We start from the raw sequence: 23,367 nt of genomic DNA, 5'->3' as shown, positions 1-23,367 counted from the left end.
CTTCCATGCCTATTTATTTGCTCCAACTACCCCATAATTTATTCTGGGAGAATGGAGTAACTAACAAAGGCAACTTTTGAACTCTGTTCCTCTCACGTCAAAGGCAGCATTTTCTGCTGTACAAAGCAGCCATCAAGGATTAGTGAGTGATCTCAAGGGAATGGCTTCAGATGTGCTTAAAATTTCCGGGGCCAAATCACATCAACTTCACCCCTAATGTGATGTGAGCCACCCCCATGCATAATCCAAATTGCTCAGTTCAATGGTGGGAGAACATGGCAAGCAATCCCTAAACAAAATCCGACCTGAATGGAGTCACACAATACTGGTCGAATGTGAAAAAGCAGCAGCAGATGTGGAATGAATGGCTTCCTTCATGATGAGCATCTTAAAGATAGATTCCCAAGAATACAATTTATAAGGCTGACTCCAACTCCACCAGTTAACTGGACCAGCATCGGTGTTTATGACCCCAAGAGTTATTTCTCTAGCTTCCAAAGTGCCTTCATAACTGTCCTGTCCATCTCAGCACGGAGACAATCATGTTCCCCTTTGGTTACATATTCTCCTGCTCAAGAAGAACTATTCTGTGGCTAGTACAGAGCCAGGGGAGCCTCCTTCATGACACTGTGTATATTCCAAGCTCTTAAGAGCTAATGTTCATCAATTTGGGGATAGTTTTTCTTTCTTCACTCCCGATGAGACTCATTTTCTATCTTCACCTCATTTCCTATCTTTTAAAGCCAAAAAGCAGAACAACGTGTGAAATCACTGAATGTAGAGATAAATGGGAGCTGCCTTGCTCAGGATAGCTGTGATTGACCATGGTTCCCTAATTTTATGAGATGAGAAAAGGCTCATCTTCAGAGCGTCCTTCCTCCACCAGCTTACTACAGGACTGCACTGTGTGCATGCTTAATCAGTCAAGCGATTGCTTTTTTGTTCCCGGTGATTATAGCTCATTTTAAAAACCTTTAGAAATGTCTGTTCAACCTCAGGACTTTATTGGTATAACTCTACTAGGAGGCCTGGAATAGTCTGGCAACTGCATACTGTCATCACGTTTGCAAGATGGATTCAAAACAGTTTAAAGCAGCTTTGAGTATTTATGCGGTTGGCGCCACTTACTGTTGTTTTCCTTTTGAATTTAATTTTCTGAGGGCATTTCAAACTTCTTCCACAATGCGAAGCAATCAAAAGCACCAATCAAAAGATTTGATTTGATTCAATTCAGTTAGCATTTATTAAGCACCTTCTACACATTTACAAGTCAGACACTGATATAAGTAGTAGGGATATGAAGACAAAAAAATTATACCTTGTTATTCTACTGGGGGGGGTGCATGTTTATGGGAGGGAGAAACAGCATGCACATAGCCACATTTACATGGTGTAAAAACAATCTCTTTGGATTTTCACAATAACCCTGGGAGATAGATACAATTATTATCCTAATTTTACAGATGAGGAAACTGAGGCATAGATTAAAAGGCTTATCCCAGGGGATTACACAGCTACTGGGTGTCTGAGGCCAGATTTGAATTCAGTTCTCCCTGGTTACAAATCCAGAGAGAGAAACAAAGATGGAGGAGACAGCGAGGGTGAGGAGCGAGCGAGCGAGAGAGAGAGAGAGAGAGGGGGGGGGGGGGAGAAAGAGAGAGAGAACACACACACACACACAGACACAGAGAGAGACAGAGAGAGAGAGAAAGAGAGAGGCAAAGACAGAGACAGAGACACAGAGAGATAGAGAGACAGAGACAGAGACAGAGACAGACAAAGAGAGACAGAGACAGACACACACACACAGAGAAACAGAGACACACACAGACAGGAAAAGAGAGAGAGGGGAGAGAGAGAGAAAGTGACAGAGAGGAAGAGAGAGAAAAAGAAAGAGGAAGAACAGAGAGAAAAGAGATAGAAGAGGGAAAAGAGAGAGATACACACACATAGAGGAAGAGAGAGAGGAAAAAAGACAGACAGAGAGTGAGAGATACAAAGAGAAAAAGGAGAAACAGAGAGACAAAGAAAGACATACACAGAGAGATAAAGAAACAGAGAGGGAGGTGGAGACATAAAAGACAGGGACAGAAAGAGACAGACAGACAGAGAAATAGAGACAGAGACATAGAGAGACAGAAAGACAAAGACAGAGAGAAAGGGAGGGTGGAGGGGAAGCCAAACAATCCCCTTAGGTTTCTTTGGGAAGAGCTGGGTTCAAGTCTCACTTCGGATCTCTATGACAACAAGCAAGTTTGGCTACATGGTAAACCCATTGGAGTTGTTCTCTCTGAAGTAGTTTGAATTCTTGGTAACTCAGTTAAAGAAAAAAAAAAAAAAAAAAAAAAAAAAAAAAAACCTCAGTGTCCACACCTTCTCTAGCCAGAATCTTGCTAAGACAATCCAAATGAAAATTCAGTTTCCTGGCATGGCACTGGCACAGTAGCTAGGTTTTGCAGGCATGGAACAATAAAGTCAACCCAAGAGCCCTACAGACGTTCAGGTTGGCAGATGGCCTAAAACCTCCTGTCTCCCACAGTTTCCTCTGGAGTCTCCCAAACACTGAGCTAGCTCTGGCCAGGTGTGTGTTAACCTCATCACTGATGTGTACATCCCTGGAAAGTAGACTGCCAAGGTAGATGATTTTATCTACAATATTCCAATTTTTTCTATTTGCTATAATGGCTGATTCCACATAGAGATGATGTGGTACTGCCTGGTAAGAAAATTTCTGTTTTCTGGGTGTTGATTGTCAGGCCAAATTTAGATAACTGATCTATACTCTGTTGCATCTCAGCCAGCATGGCCAGCCCACATTAAAGAAGGCACTGTGCTCTATGAGCAAAACAGAATCACAGGAGCACAAAAAAACACAAGATACACAAAAACACAAGAGATATCTCCATCCCAAATGTTCAGACTACTTGCATGTACCTGACTTGTGGTAGAAGCTTGCAAGCTCCCACTGGACTAATCATCCACAGTCAAATGCACTGTGCCTTGAGCATTGTGATGCCATTGGAACTCTTCAAGTATGAAAGATGAATGAATGATCACAACCCTGGGCAAATCACAAGACACAAATTGCATAACCTCCTGTACTCCAGTCAACACTTCAAGACTTTAAGTTGCAGAGGATGCTCAGGCTGCATTGTTAAAGGGAGTTATCTCAATCAGAAAGTTCTCTAAGTCAAAAAACTCTCCCTTCCATCCTTTAGTTTATTTACATTTTGTACAGCTTAATTTTTGTAGTTATTTCCCTTGACACAGTGTAAGCATCTTGAGGCTAAAATCAAACTAAAGTAAAAAGAAAGCCCCAAGCTATTAGAGAGAAAGAAAAGAAAAGAACAAAAGCAGAAATGAAAGAAAAATATTTAAATATAAGACACTAGTAACTGTGTGGGCACAGATAGGAGTGTGTGTGTGTGTGTGTGTGTGTGTGTGTGTGTGTGTGTGTGTGTGTGTGTGTATAAGGAATAGCTAGGGAGGAAGAGGAATATATTTTTATTAAGAGGGGTTTGCATTTGTGTTATAGGGGAGTATAATGAAAGATTCTGGAGGGTAAGGATTCATTCATGTTTGTCCAGCACCCAGTTCATAGTAATTAATCAGTCCATTCTTGTGGAGTTGATTGGCTGAAAGTCATATCCACTCAACTGCCTGCCTGTCACTTGTCTATAAAGCATAAGCTAACTAAAAATAGTTATTTGTGTATTAATAATTATCTTTTTTGTCCCTGAAAAAATCAGGATTCTAAAAATGAGCACATTTCAGAAAAGCACATCCAGAATTCAAGACACATGTCTGCTGGATGCATTTATCTGTCTTTTCTTTAGATGTGAAAGCTTCTGAACCACTGGCAATATCCCACTCCATGCTAATGTCACAGAAAATCTGTCATCTCAGCGCCACTCCTCCCCCGCCCCTTCTCACAAAAAGGTTCCTTCTCTATATGTGGCCTAAGAAGGTAATCAATGGGTGGTACCATCAACTCTTTTCATGTAAGACTTCTCAGAGGCAAGGCCAGAAAGAGCCTTGAAGTAAACAACAAACAGTCATGGCAGAGGAAGAATGAAGTTCTGCTGAGAGGTGGGGGCCCTGGGGGATGCCCTATAACCCTTTGGACCAACAATTCTCCCTTTTAGAATGAAGGCATGCCATTTACAAAGTCCCATGGATGGGCAGCCTTTGGAAGCCATTCTTCCATTCCATTACCTATGGACACGATTTAATGATGGATCAGGTAATCATACATCTCTGATTCAGTTATGAAGGTGATGGTGGAGATGTACGCCAGATTTCGCCTTGTTTCTGACTCTGTCCATATGCAGGACATGAACAAACCACTTCTTACCTCCAGAGTGAGGGGGGGACCACAAAGCAGCACGACTCCCTGTCCTTCTCGGACCGATACTGTACTTCTCATTTTAGTTTTAAAATTTTCAAGATCTATTTAAAGACAGAACAGAACAGAACTAAGTTTCAGGAGGGGGGAAAGACAATAAACTAAATGTTCACAAGACCAAATATATGTTTTAACAGAGTATAATTAAAGTAGCCTCCCCCTTTCAGGAACCTTTGGAATCCAAAATAGCACAGCATTTGCTTTGGGTGGGAAGGAGTAGAGTAACATTTCTCTTGACCTTCATTAAGATTGCGAGACATTTTTTTTTCTTTCTCCTGGAAACTAGCAAGTCTGGATAAAAACATATCTCATTAGTCTTGTGATTTTTGAAATGATGACAAATAAAAAGCTGACTGAATCTGCAGAGGCGAGAGAAAGTGTAGACGTAAGCCAATTAATCAGATAATATGATTCAGTGGGGAGGGGGATTGCTTTGAACCCAAAATAAGTCTTTTGTCCCTAATTATCCATATTGGATCCACTAGGTAATTGCTGAACTTAATGTTTCACTCCTACAAAGACAACCAACATCTTACAATTTTTTTTTTCCTTCAAAATATTTTACTTCAAATGAATTGTCTGGGGGAAAAAAATTAAAAAAAAATAAAAAACTTTAGGTTTACCTCTAATCAGTTGGCTGTGTTGGGCTCAGAAGAGCTTAAAATGCTTATTTTTCTTTTGTATAATATGAGACCTATTTGTTCAGTGTCATTGAGGGTTGTTCTCTATAATAAATGGAACCACAGCATGAGAAATTAATAAGACAAGTAGTTTTCAATTTATAGGAGCACAGTAGGTATAATTCATGTATGTCTCTTTGTTTATAGAACTGAAATAAATAGAAAGTTGTTGAAAAAAACCACATAACGTTATTTTTGGAATCACTCTTGAACGCTTCCAATCCATGTTTGGCATTCTCCTGGTTATTAATTTAAAAGGTTTTTTTTAAAAAAATCAAAGGAAAAGACTAAAGATATTTTGACCTACAGCAGTACATTTTAAAGTCCAGTCTCCTTTTTTCCAGTTTTAAAAAAGAAAACCTCAATAAAGCAGATATTTAATGAGTACAATTCTTCTTGTATTTTACTGCAATTTTGACTTCAAAGACTAAAGGCTAAAGCATACTTCCCTTCTTTCAGCAGAGAGGTGGAAAACTATAAATTTAGAACAAGAATATGTTGCCAGACATGGCCAGCATGGGGATGTTTTATGTTCAACTGGACTTTGTTCTTCTGTTCTACTTGGAAAATTATTGTAATATGAGAAAGGGGACAGGAAATTTGAGTCACCTTTATGATATTCTTCCACAGAGAATCCACTCCGCTTTTCATTTCAATTCAAATCAATGCAACTTAAGAAACATTTTTAAAGTTCCTACTATGTTCCAGGCACTGCTCTAGACATTAGGAATACAAAAATATAAATGAAAACAGTCATCATCCTCAAGATGCTCACATTATGCTGGTGGGAGGTTATTGCAGGGATACAAATGAAGCAATGGGAAATCCATTGTTTGCATCTCATTTTTGCTACCTATTGATACATCTCTTTACAATCAGTTGAACAATGATATCTTTTTTTCCCCCTGAGGCAATTGGGGTTAAGTGACTTGCTCAGGGTCACACAGCCAGGAAGTGCTAAGTACCTGAAGATGGATTTGAATTCAGCTCCTCCTGACTTCAGGGCTGGTGCTCTATCCACTGCACCACCTAGCTGCCCAACGATGATAATCTTTATACCAGAATTATCAAACTCTCAGCCCTCCTCAGTATAGCAGAACCAGAATAAAATGTAATTGAGAAATGTTCCACACAATGAATAAAAATATTATGTAACATAGATAATGCTAATTTGTTGTTTTCTAAGTCAATATGTATTCAGTAGAATGTTTCTTTTTGAGTTTGTCATTCTATTTGAGAACTGTGCTGCTGCACAATGACTAATTTGTATGTGTAATAATCCACTCATACCCACTATATACCTTTCTGCTATCCATAAAAATTATCAAATATTTTATTGATCCCCTTTTTAATCACTCTCTCAAGACCCTCTTCCCAACTATAACCATGTTTTGTGACAAAGAAGTACCACTAAGCAAAATAAAGCAACAAATTGTTTGTCTGCCAATGTGTACTGCATTCTGAATCTATAGGTCACTTTATTGAAAAAAGGTAAGTGCTCCCTCATAGACCTCTCTGAACTCTGAACTTTGTTCAAAGTTGCTTTCCTTTACATTATTATGGTTATTGTATAAGCTATTTTACTAATTCTATTTATTTATTTTGTAAAGGTTCACCTAAATATACCTAATTTATTTATTTGATGGCAGGAGCCAATGGGAGATAAGTCCCATAAACTAGTGAGTTTATAAGGCTCTATTTGAATTCATAAACTCTTTACTATAGAGCCAGTATTCTATCTACTGAACCACCTAGATGTCCCCAATATAAATGTTCTTAAGATTCCTTTCATTTTTTATGTGTCAATTGTCACGGTCATTTCACCACTCCCTAGCTGAGACATCACTTTTATGCAACAAAAAACTATCTTTCTATAAATATATTCATATTTCTAGAATCTTTGTATATAGCTTTGAATTCCTTGAGGCATTTGCTTAATAGTGACATTGTAGGATCAAGGCTTATGATCAATCTATTGTGCACAGTATCTACTATAATTCCAAGTAATTTCACAGAATTACTGGACCAATTCACAGATTTACTAATATTGCAGTGATATGTCTATGTTCTTATAGCCTCTTTAATATCTATCATTTCTATCTTTTGCCATCTTTGCAACAGATTACATCACACCTGTGATATGATGCCTATAGGTCATTTTCATTCATATCTCTCCTATTTTTACTTATAATCCAACTTGTCCTGACCATTGAGTGGTTGCTATGGAAATATAGAATGAAGGCATTTGCCTTTAAAACTAATAGACTAATTCTCATCTCCCAATACACCTCCCTGTGTACTCTCCTGACCATCTTTCTCGTCACAGCTCTAATACAAAGAATAGAGTTCTCCGGACACCCCCTCTTCATCCATTGCTCATTCCCCTTCAATTTTCCTCTGTGATTACTTTCTTGTTATCTTCTTCTATGCCAGCACCAACAGTTCAACAAGGAAAGCCAAGACTATCAGTTTAGGAAATTCTTTAAAATTTGTCCATATCATTAGTAAATACAATTTTTAAAATATTTGCACGACAATTATTCTGTGAGAGGAGTCACCTGGATAATTCTTCCATATGATCATTGACCTCAGAGGTAAAAGAGTGCAATCATATTTTACAGATGAGGAAATTGAGGTACAGTTATGATTTTCTCAGGGGCACACAACAGCTATTTTGTAATGAAATTTGAACCCAAGTTTTCCTCTCTTTTAAAATTAATTTTAAAAAACCTCTCTTTACATTGGCTAGATTTTCTCCTGACTTTGAAGTTCTAAGACACTAAAATTTGATGATAATCTATACTTGATTATACTATGGGGAAAATGCAAAAACAGAATATACTTCCATGTTTAAAAAATGATAAATGAATTGTCAACAATAAACTAAGTATAGTCAGCTCTGTCACTTTCTTCATTAGAAAGGCTACATTATCAATTTAGAAAAGAGTCTCTCACAATTTAACATGATTGACCTAAATGGTTTCTAGAGTATAACCTACTACAGAAAATAAGGCCATGTTTTAGGATATACATACGCATCCCTAAAGAATGTTTGAAAAAAATGCAAAACAAAATCACCATTTCAAAACTTGAATACTAAGAACTCTTTGATCCTTATGGTTAATACATCCACTCTGCTTCAATGCAAATAAAAAAAAGACAGACAAAAGTTAGAATTAAAACAAAATTACACATATATTCTACACATATATATCTATGATTTTATTCAGAAATGAGAGACTAAAGTGGCTGGATAAGAAACGGGGAGTTACTCAGATAAGATGTGGGATAAGATTTACAACTATTAACAAAAAGAATGTATGTTTGAAGTTATTTTAACCAAAGATCATTACACTGAAGTATCTTTTAGTATCTCTATCTTTGTATTATCTGCAATTTGTAACTAAAGTACTATCCCATCAAAATATCAAGTCTCAGGATTATAATTGAGTGGGAACAGTAAAATCTGGCTGTCCAAAATTTCTATTGCTTGTTAAATGGAGCAACATTATCACAATAAACAGCTTCTATCGGGGAGGGGACAATATTTGAAAAGATTATTTTCTAACAACCAAATCTCTATCCTCACCAACTTTTATCCTGCTTAATCTGCTGTTCTTTCAAAGTAATTTTACATTGCAGGAGATATTTATCATTGGTTTTAGCTGCAGTGTGCAGAAAGGAATAAAATGACTGAGATGATTTGAAACACAAATCAAGTCTCCTCCTAATGGGGGAAGGGAGGTTAAAAAGGGGGTTTCCTTTCTCAAACACAATACTTGCGATTTTAAAAATTACATCATCTTACATTAAAACCCCATTAACAGCAGAAGTAGTTTCCATTGGACCAGTGTACTCAAAGGAGAAAAATATCTTTTAAAATTTGTGGCTTGTTTGACATGTCCACACAGGGATGGGAAATCAAAAAGAAAAAAGAAAAATGATTTAACACTAAACAAATGAGATTCCTTCTCTTCTTTTTGGCTTTACTCACTATTCTTAACATGTTTCTATTTACAAATCAAACATTTCTAGTAGACTGGGTCTCCTTTTTTTCAAGCTCTGACAGGCCCAGCCTGACTATTGATAGGTACCAGAGATTTGATCTGTTCCATTATCAACCTGAGTCTGTTCAATCCTTCTTCTTAGGCACCCAGTAGCCTCTCACTCTGATATGTTCACCATATCAGTGCCAGCTTTAGTGCAGTCATTTAAACAGTCTAGCTTACTTGCAACTTAGAATTCCTGAGTTCAAATGGTCCATAGGTGTGAGAGCACACCCACACCTTTTTTTTTTATATGAAGTATTAAATATCTTAAGACATACATATTAAGTACTGTGGATGGAATACAAATACATTTATTTTTAAAAATAATTCATCTGTTATACATTTGCAAAAATCTAATTTATGAAAATTTATGGACAAATTGAAGGAATATTTAAGACCATAAAATTATTTACATATAGCTATTAGAAACTTGATTAAGTGCTGAAGTCTGAAAGTCTAAGTGAAAAGTGGGACCTTCACTCAAAATAATTTTAATTCTACTAAAGTATAGTAACATTTTTGGGGACAGCTAGGTGGCGCAGTGGATAGAGTACCAGCCCTGAAGTCAGGAAGACCTAAGTTCAAATTTGGATCAGACACTTAACACTTCTTAGCTGTGGGACCCTGGGCAAGTCACTTAACCCCAATTGCTTCAGAAAAAAAAAAAAAAAAAAAAAAAAAGCAACTTTTTTATATAATCAGGAAGAAAGCATGAAGATCTACATGGATCACAAAAAGCTTTCCATAGGAAGTGGCTCCCAAGAGGAAGATTGAAGGAAATGAAGGATGATTCTAACAGAGAGAAGCAAGCACAGGATAACCTGAGCAAGTATAGAGATCAGAGACTCCAGAGAATAGCAAGCACAAGCTAGTGTGAGTGAAAAGAAGAATAAAAGATGAGAAGTAATTCTGGGAAAACAGAAAGGCTGCAGATTATGAAAGATTTTAAAAATGCTAAATTTGAGAGCTTGTATGTTATCTTAGAGGCAATAGGGAAGCACTAATGTTTACTGAGCAAATCAAGTGAAATGAGCAAGTCAACAGAAATCTATTTAGTATTTACTATGTGCCAGTCACTGTGTATAAAAAAAAAAAAAAAAAATCAAGTTCCTGATCCTTCAAGACATTTATAATTGAATGGGGAAGATCACATGGAAACCTCTCCATAACAATATGATCTATTCAGCCTATCACTTACCCTACACTGGTCCAATGGAAGCTACTTTTGCTCTTAAGGAGGTTTTGATGTAAGGTGATGTGTGATCCTTTGTACATTTTGCAAATGCCAAATTTCAGAGGGTATGGGAAAGTTCCTTACAGAATATGGGGTTTTAGCTTAGATTTGAAGGGTGGAGAAGGGAGTGCTGTGAACCTTAAAATAGAACTTTTTTGATAGCTGTGGGAAATATACCTTCCTTCCTAACCTCCCTCTTCTTATATTGAGAAGGGAGAAGATATTCATGAATTCTAGTGGTGGAAGATTAGAAACAGGCAGACAAATTTAGAAGCTATGAAAATAATCCAGGAGAAAGCAGGTAAGGGACTAAATTGTATTGGTTTTGGTAGATGAGCAAGGAATAGACAGCAATGAATGTCTGAGAGCTTGGAAATTCTTTAGATATTGGATGTAAGGGAAATTGAAGAATAGGAATGTCTTATACCACTTCTCTCTGTTATTGCTTGGGGTTTATGAAAGTAGCATGAATTAATTTTGTTCTTCCATATTTTTTTTTTTTTTTTTTGGATTGGATCTGTGATTTCATTGGGATAGACAGCCTCCTAAAAAGAAGCACCAACACAGACCAGCAACTCTTTTTTGCTATTATAGTTATAAACTAGCTATAGAAGCTCCAGTTGTCTGGGGCAATTCAAGGTGATATGACTTGTACAAGGTGACACAGGCAGTATATGTCAAAGACAGGATTTAACCCCAGTTCTTTCTGACTAACTTTGAAGCGACCTTTCTATCTACCACATATAGTCTGTTACTTCTTTATTACTCTATATATGCATCTTAATTTAGAGAAGGTGGTATGAAAACATATAATATATTCCAGAGCTAAACACAAATCGGTTGTAAATTATCCATTGTTTGTTGTAAAGAGAGAAAGAATGACAGGTTGGGAAGCTGAGTTCTAATTTAATTGTGTTATTTCACTTTCTGAACCTCAGTTTCCTCCTTAGCTCTGTCAATTTTAGCCAAATATTTTCAGAATTTATACTTAAGAAATAAATAAACTTCTGTCAGGCTCATAGAGACACCCATAACTAGCACTATTAGTTCTTGAAACAAGGAGCATGAAAGAATTCTAGTAAGGATTGGGGAAGACCTTACCTATGGTTAGGTTCTGGCAGCCAGATGATGGAACACATCCTAGAACATCTCCTGACAACGGCGGGGGAAAATACGTCTAGGGCAGAATAAAGGGAACTCACCTGGGGTTTGGCTGCCTTTAGAAGGAAGCATCTGCTATCTACTAGCTTCCTAGTAGCACTAATTAGTCCTGCTAATGAGGTGCTAAATTTAGTTGTTTCTAGCTGCTAAATGACTACAAGTGTTGACAATGTCCTTTAAATTCCAGCATCCAAAAACAAAGCTGTGGTCAACCTACTCCCTTTATTGGTTTACATCTAGGAAAAATCATGCCAGGCATAGATATTAGTAATACAAGTAGCAATACCTGAATTATGTAAGTGGTTGAGAATTAAGCAACAGAGTTGATAAGAAATAGAGATATTTTTAAGTAAGTTTTACAATATTTATATTTCTTCTAGTATCCTTGCTCCCAAAGGCATCCCATGTGACAAAGAATATTTCTCAAGAAAACGATAGAAAAGAAAAGGAAAATTATCAGTGAAGCCAATCAAGATATCGATAAATCTTGAAAAGATATTCAGTGCCACACACTTGGAGGTTCTCTCCCTTCTGCAGAGAAATGAAAGGAGATACTTTCATTTCATGATGATAAGGTTTAGGTTTTGGGTTCCAGGAACAAAAATATGATAAGGTCTAGATTTAGGGTGGTCAGGGAGTTAAATGATGAGGTCTAGTGGCAGGTTCAGTATTCAGGAAACCAAATGGAGAGGTTTGGTTCCCCTGTACCCTTTTGGGATTTGGCACATGGGTCAGAAGTCTTGGAAACCCCCTTCTCGTGGTGCAGAGATTCTTTGTAAAGGAATTTATGAACCCCAAAATGCTAGACTGATAAAAAGAGGTTTATTATAGGCATTGGGAAGTAAAGATTAGAGAAATCCCAACAGAGAGACATAAAGTCTCATTAGGGAAATAGGTGAAGGAGATAAAGAGAGGGTAGCGCTGGAAGAGAATATTATTCCAGCAGGCAGAGGTCTCCTTAGCATAGCATGGCATGGCATGGCATGTTAGGACCTCTGCAAAGAGAGGTTTTAGATTGGCTCTTTTATAAGCCTTGGCTACAAGCTTGGGGTTGCTCTTGATGGGGCTGGGTACAGCTTGAGTTGAACTGAATAGAAGATCTTCATTTGAATAGGGTTAGAATTCTTTAGCTCCTATTGAACCAATCTCACCTAAATAAAGCACTTTATCTGATTCCCTGGGATGGTCTCTCACTAAGGCAGGGTTGAAAGAGATTTTCCCCTTCAAGGAGCTTCAAGTGCTTTACCTCATGGCTCATTCCTAAAGTCAGAGAGAGAGAAAGAGAAAAGTTTTGGGGCTCCCCTCATCAATGAGATATTTCTTGTTTGAAGCCAAGTTTGTTCTTTGTAATTTTACAGCATTCACTTTTGATAATTTTCTGGTCTCTGATATTGTTGGGTACAAAGGAGAGAGCACCAGACCTGAAGTTAGGCGGATCCAAGTTCAAATCTTATCCCTTATAATTATTAGCTGTGTGAATATGGACAAATCATTTAACTTCCATTTGCTCCAGATTCATTACCTATAAACATGAGGATAACAATAATACTTATTTCCTAGGTTTGTTATGAGGATTAAATAATATGACAATTGTAAAATTCTTAGCACAGTGTCTGGTACACAGTAAGTGTTATATAAATGTTAGGGATTATTATTATCATTGGTGAAGTCATTATGTTATTATTAAGATAATCCTTTTTTTCACCTGGTCTTATAAAGTATATAGCAAAATAGCAAAATCATCCAGAGTAGGGATCTAACTTATAAATAAGTGTGTGAAGGAGGGAGTAACATCTTTGAGAAAAAAGAGAGCATCTTCAACTACAAGTTTTCCAATGATCTGTCAGGCCATATGTATTTCCTTTCACAGTTGGGGGCGGTAGCAAGATTGGGAAGGGGGAAGGGGAGGCAATTGCAAATTAACCATATGGGAGTCAGGACAAAGAAGAGTTGCCCTAGGAAGAATTTGTCATTAAGTTCAATTAACATTTAGCAGGAGTTTAAGAATCAGGATACCTACATAAACCAAAGAAGTTGAATTAGACTGACTTACTAAACATCTTATCTGGGTCCCAAACATTCTCTTCTCTTTTATAGATAGTTCCCATAGCAAGAATTTTTATAAGATATTGACTTCTTTCTTTTTGATTACAATAATATCCCAGTATCTGTATGTAAGACAGCAGATTCTTGCCTTTCCAGCTTTATCTTATTTTTTTTTCCCATATATGCTATCTTCCCAAGGGGAAAAAAAAATTGCAAAACTACTGCTACTAAAAATAAGTAGTGTATATATATATATATATGCACACACATATATTAGACATATATATATACACAAATACATGTAAAAACACACTCCTATATCATACATGTATATGAGTATAAATAGATAGTGTATATATATTTTTATGTGTGTGTTTTGTATTATGTATTACATATATGTGTCTGTGTAATTCTTTAAGATTTAAAAGCATTTTACATAGTTTTATCTCATTTGACTTTCAGGTGTACTTTGTTAGGCTGGGGTTATTATTAGTTTCATTTTCCAGATGAAGAAACTGAGACTAGGAAATGTGTCGTGTTTTATTCTGAGTCTTAGCGTTCATAAGTACGTGAGGCTGGACCTGAACTTATTATCTTCCTTACTCAAAGCCTAGCATCCCATCCACTGTGCCATCTTGGTATCTAATTTCTGTGCCCTCTTCTTTTAAAAATTGTATTTATTTTATTCTGAACTTAAAAGAAATTAAACAATAGAAATACAGAATAGAAAAAAAAAGTGTATATGAACATTGCAAATCTATTATGTGAAACTTGCTAATCCTTTTAAATATCTAATAAAGTTATTATGCATTTTTTTTCTTTTCTCTTCTTCTGGTGTCATCTGTCTTGGGACTTTTGCTCATACCAGGCTTCACTTCCTCTGCTGAAGTGCCACATTTCTATTTCAATTTTCCAGATACAATTCAAATGACATCCTCCCTCATTCTAACTGAAAGAACTTTTAAAGTCTTTAGTACTCTATCAAGATTTTCCATCTGAATTTATCACATACTCTTCCAAATCGCAGAAGTATAGATTTTTTCTTTTCTAGGTATCTGGGTTCCACAATGGATAGAGAATTGAACCCAGAGTCAGGAAACCTGAGATAAAATCCAGTCTGAGACACTTACTACCTGAATGATCCTGGGAAAATCACCTAATCTGTTTTCTCATCTATGAAATGGTAATGATAATAGGCCCTATCTCTCAGGATTGTTGTCAGGGTCAAATTAAATAATATTTGTAAAATACTTGGCAAATAATAAGTTGATGATGATGATGATGATTGTCAGTGTGTTCAAGGGAAGCTACAGGGATTTGGAGGATTCACTCCCTCAGCCTAATCACATAGTTTCCACACCCTGTAATTGGAGGGGGGAAAACCAGCAAACCTACTAGAGATTCCTTTGGATTCTGAAGCTACTTTTTAAAAATAATTTCTTATGGATGTCTTTTTTTTTTTTTTTAAAGCCACAGACCTTACCCTCCCCCATGACACACCCACAGAGCCCTCTCTTGTAAAAAGAAGAGAGAGAAAAAAGCAAAGCCTTTGATACAAAGACCTCATCTGTAAACACAGGCAGCTTTCAGTATCTATAGGTGCACCCTGACATTCCTTATATCGAGAGGAAAAAGATATTCATCACATTTTCTCTGGAAGCAACATTACTTATTGTGTGAGGGTCTTTTCTCACCATTAGATTGTAAGTTTTATGAGAGCAGGTTTACAGCACAGCTATCTTTATATGCCAAATGCCTTGCACATAATAGATGTTTAATAAATTCAGTGAATTGAATTCATTATTTACAAAGGGCATTCCTATAAATCATTATATAAATCATAATCTCATTATCATGAGGGAGGTGGGAAGAGGAAGAGAAAGAGACAGAGAGGCAGAGAAAGCCAGAGACAGAAAGAGACATAGAGACAGAGAAGAGACAGACCAAAAGGCAGTGACAAATAGAAAGGAAATAAGAGAGAGAGTGTGGGGGAGTAAAAGAGAGAGGGAAAAAAAAGGAATAATGTGACAAGATGCTAATGAAAACAATTACTGAAATTTGACAACTAATTTGGCAACAAGATTATATGGGAAATGAAAGAAAGGGGAATCGAGAATGCATTCAAGGTTATGAAATGGGGAAGGAGGAAGCAAAGAAAATTCAAATAACAGCAATGAAAGCAAGAAAGAAAATAAAGTAAAGAAAGGAGGGAGAGAGTGAAAGAGAGAGGGGGGAAGAGACAGAGAGTGAGAAATAAGAAAAAGAAAGAAAGAAGGAGAAAGAGAAAAAGAAAGTGAGAGAAAGAAAGAGAAAAAGAGAAAGAGGAAAAAAAGGAAATGAGGAAGAGAGAAAGAAAGGGAGGAAGAGGAAGAAAGAAAGAGAGAAAGAGGAAGAAAGAAAGAGAGGAAGAAAGTAAGAAAAGAAAAAAGAAAGGAAAGGAAAGGAAATAAGCAAGGAAGGAAGGAAGGAAAGGAAGAACAAAAGGAAAGAAGAGAAAGAGGAAGAAAGAGAAAGGGAGAAAGTAAGAGAAAGAGAAGGAAAGAAAGAAAGAAAGAAGAAAAAGGGAAACAAAAAAAAAAGGGAGAGAGAGAAAGAGACAGAGACACAGAGGTGAAAGCAAAACAATTATGTGATCAAATTCCTACAGTTGCTTACCCTTGATATAAAAATTCGAAATTTAACTCCATAAAGATTCATTGAGTACTTGCTGTGTGGGGGAGGTAGGTGCTAGGGAAATAAGGATGCAATTCTGTGACCCTTGGATATAATCTTATAGTTAAAAGAATGATATTCTGCACATCTGTCATGTCAGGCAGTCAGCTTCCTGGAAGGGAAACTGGTCAACAACCACTCCCCTTTCAGAATCTCAGAATGGATACAATATTCTTCAGCAAAGAAGAATTATTGTTCATAACCTCACAGGTGTGTGTGTGTGTGTGTGTATTCATTATGTATCCATGCATGTACATTTGAATTTTCAATCGATATTCTAAGTGTATAATTCTGGCATCTAATTTCTAAATCTGAGCAGAGTGATGCTGAAATAAATGACATTTTTACAGATAGGAATCACACATGTGAGGCTTGAGTATTGCACTGTTGCCACAAAATATTCAACAACCTAGAGAAATGCCTTGATCCCACTGGGTAGGTGAACTAGTAGGGAAATCAGGTACCACAGTCAATAAATACACAAGATTAGTTGAGCTCTTTTATTCTTAAGGTGGAATCCCATCTTACTAGGTACATTTTGCTCTTCTTCGTGTTAAGACAGCTAGGTGATGCAATGGATAGAGGCTGGGTCTGGAGTCAGTGAAAACTTCTTCCCAGTTCAAATCCAGCTTCAGAAATGTACTGGTAGCTAGGTGACCCTGTACAAGTCACTTAACTATTTGATTCAGTTTCCTTATCTATAAAATGGACTGGGGAAGGAAATGGCCTACCACACCAGTATTTCTGCCAAGAAAACCTCAAACTGGGTCACAGTGAATCAGAAATGATTGAAACAACTGAACATCTCCATGTTCATTTTCACAGTGAAGACACAGACTTAGACTTATCAAAGTATATATCACCTGGCTTCTGTACATCTTGTCAGGTTCTTCAAAGAAGTTCCCTACTTCTCTATTCTCTGCCACAAATGTATTCCTATAAAATACAATTGTTTTTAAGCTAATCTTTTTTTGCTTCTTTAAAATTAGGCTTCTTAAATGGCCTGCCTTGCCTTTCCTCACTCTAGACCATTCAGCATATTGATGCTACATGATTATTTTCCTTTTCCTTTTTTTCCTTTAAATTTTTTTTTCAATAATGTTTTATTTTTCCAAACATATAAATAGAATTTTCAACATTCATATTTAAAGTTTTCTTTTTCACTTTTTTACCTCCCTCTTTTCCCAAGAGAGCAAGTTATATGATATAACTTAAATTATATAATATATACATATGTATGCATATATATGTGTGTGTGTGTGTGTGTGTGTATTTAGACATATTTCCATACCAAATGGTTTTTCTTATGGTTTACCATATTATTTATCAAGTAAGTTAACTTTAATGGCTCCCTATTGCCCGTAGGATCAAAATACACACTTTTCTGTTCAGCTTTCATTGCTCTTCACAATATGACTTCTATCTTTTATTCCCTTTCTCTTTGAATATTGCTGCCCTTCTTTTCCAATGTGATCCAGTCAAAGTGACCTTGGTTCCTCGAACCCAAAATTGCATTTCTCATCTCCATGTCTTTGCACTGGCTGGCCCCTATGCCTGGCAGATGTTCCTTTCTCTGCCTCTTAGAATTATTCTCTTCCTTTTAAGAATCAGCTAAAGCACCATCTTTTTCAAGTAGTCAATCCTGTTCCCTCCCTTCCTAATAATTTTCACTGTGTATATTTATGCACACTTATCTCTACTGAATAAACATAAACTACTAAAGAATAGGAACCTTTCCAATCTTTGTATCTATATGCCAACATATTTTAATTGTTTAATAAATGCTGGTTTGTGAGATAAGGCAATCAAATGTCCTGTTAAATTGTGTTTCCTACTGGCATGTAGTAGGTTTTTAATAAATGCTGATTTGTAAGATCAATTAATCAAATATGCTATGAAATTGTGTTTCCAATGCTTTGGAGTATGTGAAGAAGTGAGGCAGGAAGCTCCTGTGGTGACCAGAGTGTTGCACTAGGAATTAGGAAGTGCTGAGTTTAAATATGACATCAGTTATTTAGTGACTGTGAGACTCTGGGCAAGCCACTTAGCATCTCCCAGAGTCATCAAGTACATATATAAAATGGGAATATAAGTCATATCTCCCTCATAGGGTTGTTGAGAATAGAATAGGATAATATTTTCATAGAGGTCAGTAAACCTTAAAGCATCATATGAATGATAGAAATTAATGTTACGTTACCTCCCCCACCAATTTATTTGCTTTTTATTTTGCCAATTTTATTTGCCAATTCCTTTATTTGCTTTTTTAAGGAGAACTTCTGAGCTTTCCTTCTATTTTTTTTTTTTTGTTACAAATTTCTAAGTCCTCTAGCATCATTTAGATTTTGCATAAAAAAGTCCATAAGGATGCTATTCAGTTCTTAAAATAATAATTTATCGATTATGTGACAAAGATCTTACATTTAAAAGAATCATAAGATATAGCTAGCGGGGACACTGAAAGCTACCTGTTCCAACTTCTAGTATCAGCTGAATTCTCAAAAAGCCCCGTGTGGTTCTCAGATGTCTCAGTCCCCTTGGGCTCAATCATTTTTTTCTCCTATAATAGAGAGATCACTATTTCTGAAGAATTAATTAGTTCCTCATCAGTGTACTGATACTGAGCTTCATATTACTTGGGTCACTTTTCTTACAGCAGACATTTTGTTACTTGACTTGGAACATCAGCATAAAATCTGTAAGAGTTTAAGCCATAGTGTGGTTTAATCTATACAAGGCATTAGAACGAAACTTTGTTAGAAGTTTATTATATGTATACCATGTAAATATGTATATGTATGTGTTTGGATAGATATATACACATACACATACCTATGTTTCCATGTGGTTTCTTAAGAAGAAAACAATTTGTTGAGGGCAGATTATTTCCTCATCCTTCCTTTATAGGTGGTACAATGGGATAGAGTTCCTGGCCTGGAGTCAGAAAGATTCATTTTCCTGAGTTCAAATCTTATTAGCTGTGTAACCCTGGGCAAATGATTCAACATTGTTTGCCTCAGTTTCCTCATCTGTAAAATGAGTTGTAGAAGGAAATGGCAAATCCCTTTAATATTTTTGCCAAGAAAACACAAAAGGGTCATATAGACTAGGACAGGACTGATCTAACAAAACATATCCTTTATATTATTCCATCTTTGTAATCATCTGCATTCAATATCTACTGTACTATGTACTCAAAATTTAGATGTTACCATCTAGTAGGTGATTTTTTTGATCTCCAATCATCTCCAATGGATCCAAAATATAAATTATTCCTGGTTAAAAAGGATATTATAGAATTCACAATTAAGAACCAAATTCTTCACTGTAAACAAAATGGATCCCTTGGGGAGTGGCTAAATAATGTATGTTACATGAACATCATGGAAAAGAAATTATCACTAAAAAGAAAACAAAGAAACATGGGAAGACATAAAACAAGGTGAAGGGGAAAAAAGAATGTTATATACATAATGATTAACATAATGTAAAAGGAAAAAAAAAGAAAAAAAAAGAAATTCAATAATATCATATTCAAGCCTATAATCAAAAAAAAAAGAAAAGAAAATGAATTTAATTTTTCCCCAGAGGAGAGGGATTATGATTTTGAATACTGCAAACCATGTCAGACATGGCTATTGTGTTGGTAAATTCTTCTAAACTATTTTCCGCACCTCTCTTTTTTTAGTTTCTATCACAAAAGACGACTTTCTGTCTAAACTAAGAAAGAATATATTTAGAAATGAAGGTTACATAAAAACAAGAAAAAATCAATACATTAAAAAAATCTATTTCTTTACTTCACCTGCTGTTTAAAAAAGAAAAAAGGTTTTGAAAGTTTTTTTCATTACTCTATATGATTTTTGCAAATAGAGTTTAAAAATTATAAAATTAATATGTGATTATTAAAAAATGCCTTTCTTTGTAATTCATTAGTTTTAAAAATGAATAATTTATGTAAAAAGTAAAGAATAAAATGCTTACTATTTTCCTCTTCTTCTCTTATGGTAATAAGAATGGCTTTTCAACTTTGCTACCAATACCACAGTTTTATTTATGCAAAAAAAGCATCAGAAATGTTTTCTTTCTCTCTTTTGGATATAAGAAACCTGGGAAATTGTAACCTTTTAAGATAGTTCAGAAGATCTGTTATAACTTCTTTTAAAAAGTTGTTTTCACTTTAAGAGGCCTCTAACTTCTAGATAAAAAGACATCATTGCCATAACAAACAGAAAATGTTCATTATAAAATAAATGCAAATGTGCTTCTTTAGTACTTTAAACAAAGGGAGATTCCTAGGTTTCAGATACTGAACTTTATATGAAGACAAGGAGCAAGGCGAACTAGTAAGCAAATGATAACACGCAAATTTCTTTAAGAAAATTATGTTTATGCAGTTTTTTTTTTTAACAAAACAATTACTAAAATTGACATTATTCAATTGATACTGAATATTGAACCAAAAGCTAGATTGAAATATCACATTTTCTTTTAAAAGTCCCTTTCATTTCCTTGGGTCTTTAAAAAAACAAAACAAAACTTTCAAACATAAGAGATTAACATTATCAATTGTTTCTTTAAAAAACCAAAACAAAACTTTCAAACATAAGAGATTAACATTATCAATTGTTTCTTCTAATTTTTTGTTGGAAGAATTTTTTTTTTTAATTTAGATTTTTATTGATTTTTTTTCCCTTTTCTATCATCTTGATTTGCCAATACATCTCTTTCCTTCCCCAGGAAAAGAACAAAAGAACAAAAAAGAAAAAGAAAAAAGAAAGAAAAGAAACATGTCAACATGTCAACAAAATTAACCAACACATAAAACCAATTTAGCAGATTATGCACCAATAAGTCTGCTTTTATAAGCTGGAGATGTACATATATGTGTATATACATATATGTATATGTACTATATCCACTGATAGATACAGTTTGATCTATTAAGATATCCTTAAATTCCAGTCTTTCTAGTACTAATCTGTTTTTATAGTCCAGGTACTGTGATAATTCTTGAATACTCAAAGAAAAAGCAAAACTATTCTCTTTCCTCAAAGGGTTTACATTCAAATGTGAGAATCAATATGTATGAATGTATTACTGTTGTTGACTACATTTGCAACCTTTCCTCACCAATAAACAATTATTGCATAGTGCTCTGTGTCTAGATTGTTATGCTCTAAATAAAATTATTAAAGCCCCCCCTTTTTCCTTGCCATTAGGACTGGCAGAATTGAGTCAGAAAAGAAGCCTTGTCATACCATTGAGTCATAAAACTTCAGGTGCATTATCTCAATCCTTGCTGGGATAATCCCCCCTCCTTTTCAGTATTGTCTCTCAACTTCCTGTCTCCTGCCCTGGACCTTCTTATCTTGACCTTTATCCTGTCAGGACTAAGTAGTGGTCCTCTCCTAGATTATAACTTGTCAGCTCACCCAGTGTCTTTGCCCCCCTTATTGTATACTCACCCTCTATGTCCTATTTAGTTAAAAAAAACCCTATCAAAGGTCCCTGTTTCAGTCCCTCAGGACTCAATGATTTTTGAAAATGAATTCCATTTGGCCAGCTAGGCTGAAAAAAAGTCTCCACGTTAAAAGGATTAAAAATTAGTCTCTGTCTTGCCTCAGTTTTTCTGACATTATAAGATGAGGCAAGAAGGGAGATATTCTTGTCCTGGAAATTGAAAGACTCCAGGAAGAAGCCAACATTTAGATGTGTTTTTATTTATGTCCCTATTCCCGTTTTACCACATTAGAGACTTCAGGGAATCTCCTCTTGGATGAAATTTGGGACTCTCTTTATTGAGTTATCCTACATGCATTGGGAGAATTCGTTCACTGTAAATTTTCTGGAATATTCTAATCTATATAACTTCTCTGAATACTATTTGCTATCAGCTTAGATAAACTGATTTGCTATGGGCAATATCTTTGATAGACAGTAACTTTAGAGGAGAGGGTACTATCACGTGGGGTACCTGGGCAAGGTATCTCACATAAGGAATCCTTGAATCAAATCTTGAAAGAGAGCAAGGTTTTTAAAAAACAGAGTTGAGAAGAAAGTACATTTCAGTACAATGTACAATTGTACTCCCAGTAGATACTATCATAGTGACTAGAGCATAGTAGGCCTTCAATAATATTGCTGAATTTTAATATCAGTATATTCATGATACATCTTCCATCTGAAAAATCACAAGCCCAAAACATGTTCAGGCTTCTGATAATTTACTTCATGCATCAAATGAAATGATTTTGGAATTCATTCCATAATTGACTATTCTATCCAGCCAATCAAGAATGCCAGTCTAATTGCTTAGACAATTATCATCATTCCACATTAAATGTCTTGTCACCTTCAAGACCCTCAAGGCAACTAGCATTAAACATTATGGCTACTGCTTTAAGATTACTATTTCCATCATTGTAGTTGTGAGAAGAAGAAAAATCAGCATAAAGCCACAATATACATAATAGTAAAAGGCAAACAGGTTAAAGTCTCCAATTAACTCTTTCTCTCTCTTTTTTTTTTTTTTTTTTTAATTTAAAAAAGGCACACTGTGCTTTGCAATGACTCAGTCAGTGGTCATATCTTGTCTATTAGTGAAGTTCACAGGTGGTGAGAGCTACTGTGGCTTGGCATTCATTGAGTGTCATAATCACCTAAGAACAAGTTACCTCACACATTTTTGCTCTAATTATAAGACCTTTCCAAACTGAGATATTTTAATCCAAATAGAAAAAAAAAGCTGCATCAAGTTTTACTTGCAAAAAAGAAGAAGAAAACTGAAGGCTATCTATTTCTCATTCAAACAAAGTTGATATTGGTTCCATTTTTAAAGTTAGCTAAAACTAACTGAAATTTGGTCTATATTTCTAGAGTTCTTTTGTTAGAAATTTGCTGTTAATAAAATATTTTGTGCTTATGGGAAAATATGTTAAACAGGAGAGCAACAGGAAATCAGTTAATATGTAAAGCATTGTGGATATAGACAAAGTAGAATTAGTAAGGTGAATTCTTTAAGTTGATAATGATTATACATATATTTGGAAATTTTTAGATTAACAGAATATTTAAGGT

At 35.5% G+C, this 23,367-nt stretch overlaps 1 protein-coding gene across 1 annotated transcript in view; it reads right to left on the bottom strand.

Moving 5' to 3' along the window:
* The window catches only part of CNTN3 (contactin 3), a 429,201-nt gene that overhangs the window by 168,891 nt on the left and 236,943 nt on the right, over positions 1-23,367 (bottom strand). The window contains 2 exon segments of the mRNA XM_074284089.1: positions 4,355-4,372; positions 4,375-4,449. Of these exon segments, the coding sequence (XP_074140190.1) occupies positions 4,355-4,372; positions 4,375-4,449 (93 nt within the window).

Source organism: Sminthopsis crassicaudata, chromosome 1, assembly GCF_048593235.1.
Source record: "Sminthopsis crassicaudata isolate SCR6 chromosome 1, ASM4859323v1, whole genome shotgun sequence".
NCBI classification, from domain to species: domain Eukaryota; kingdom Metazoa; phylum Chordata; class Mammalia; order Dasyuromorphia; family Dasyuridae; genus Sminthopsis; species Sminthopsis crassicaudata.
The sequence above is the reverse complement of the archived record's forward strand: the minus strand, read 5'-3'. Positions and strand labels throughout refer to the sequence as shown.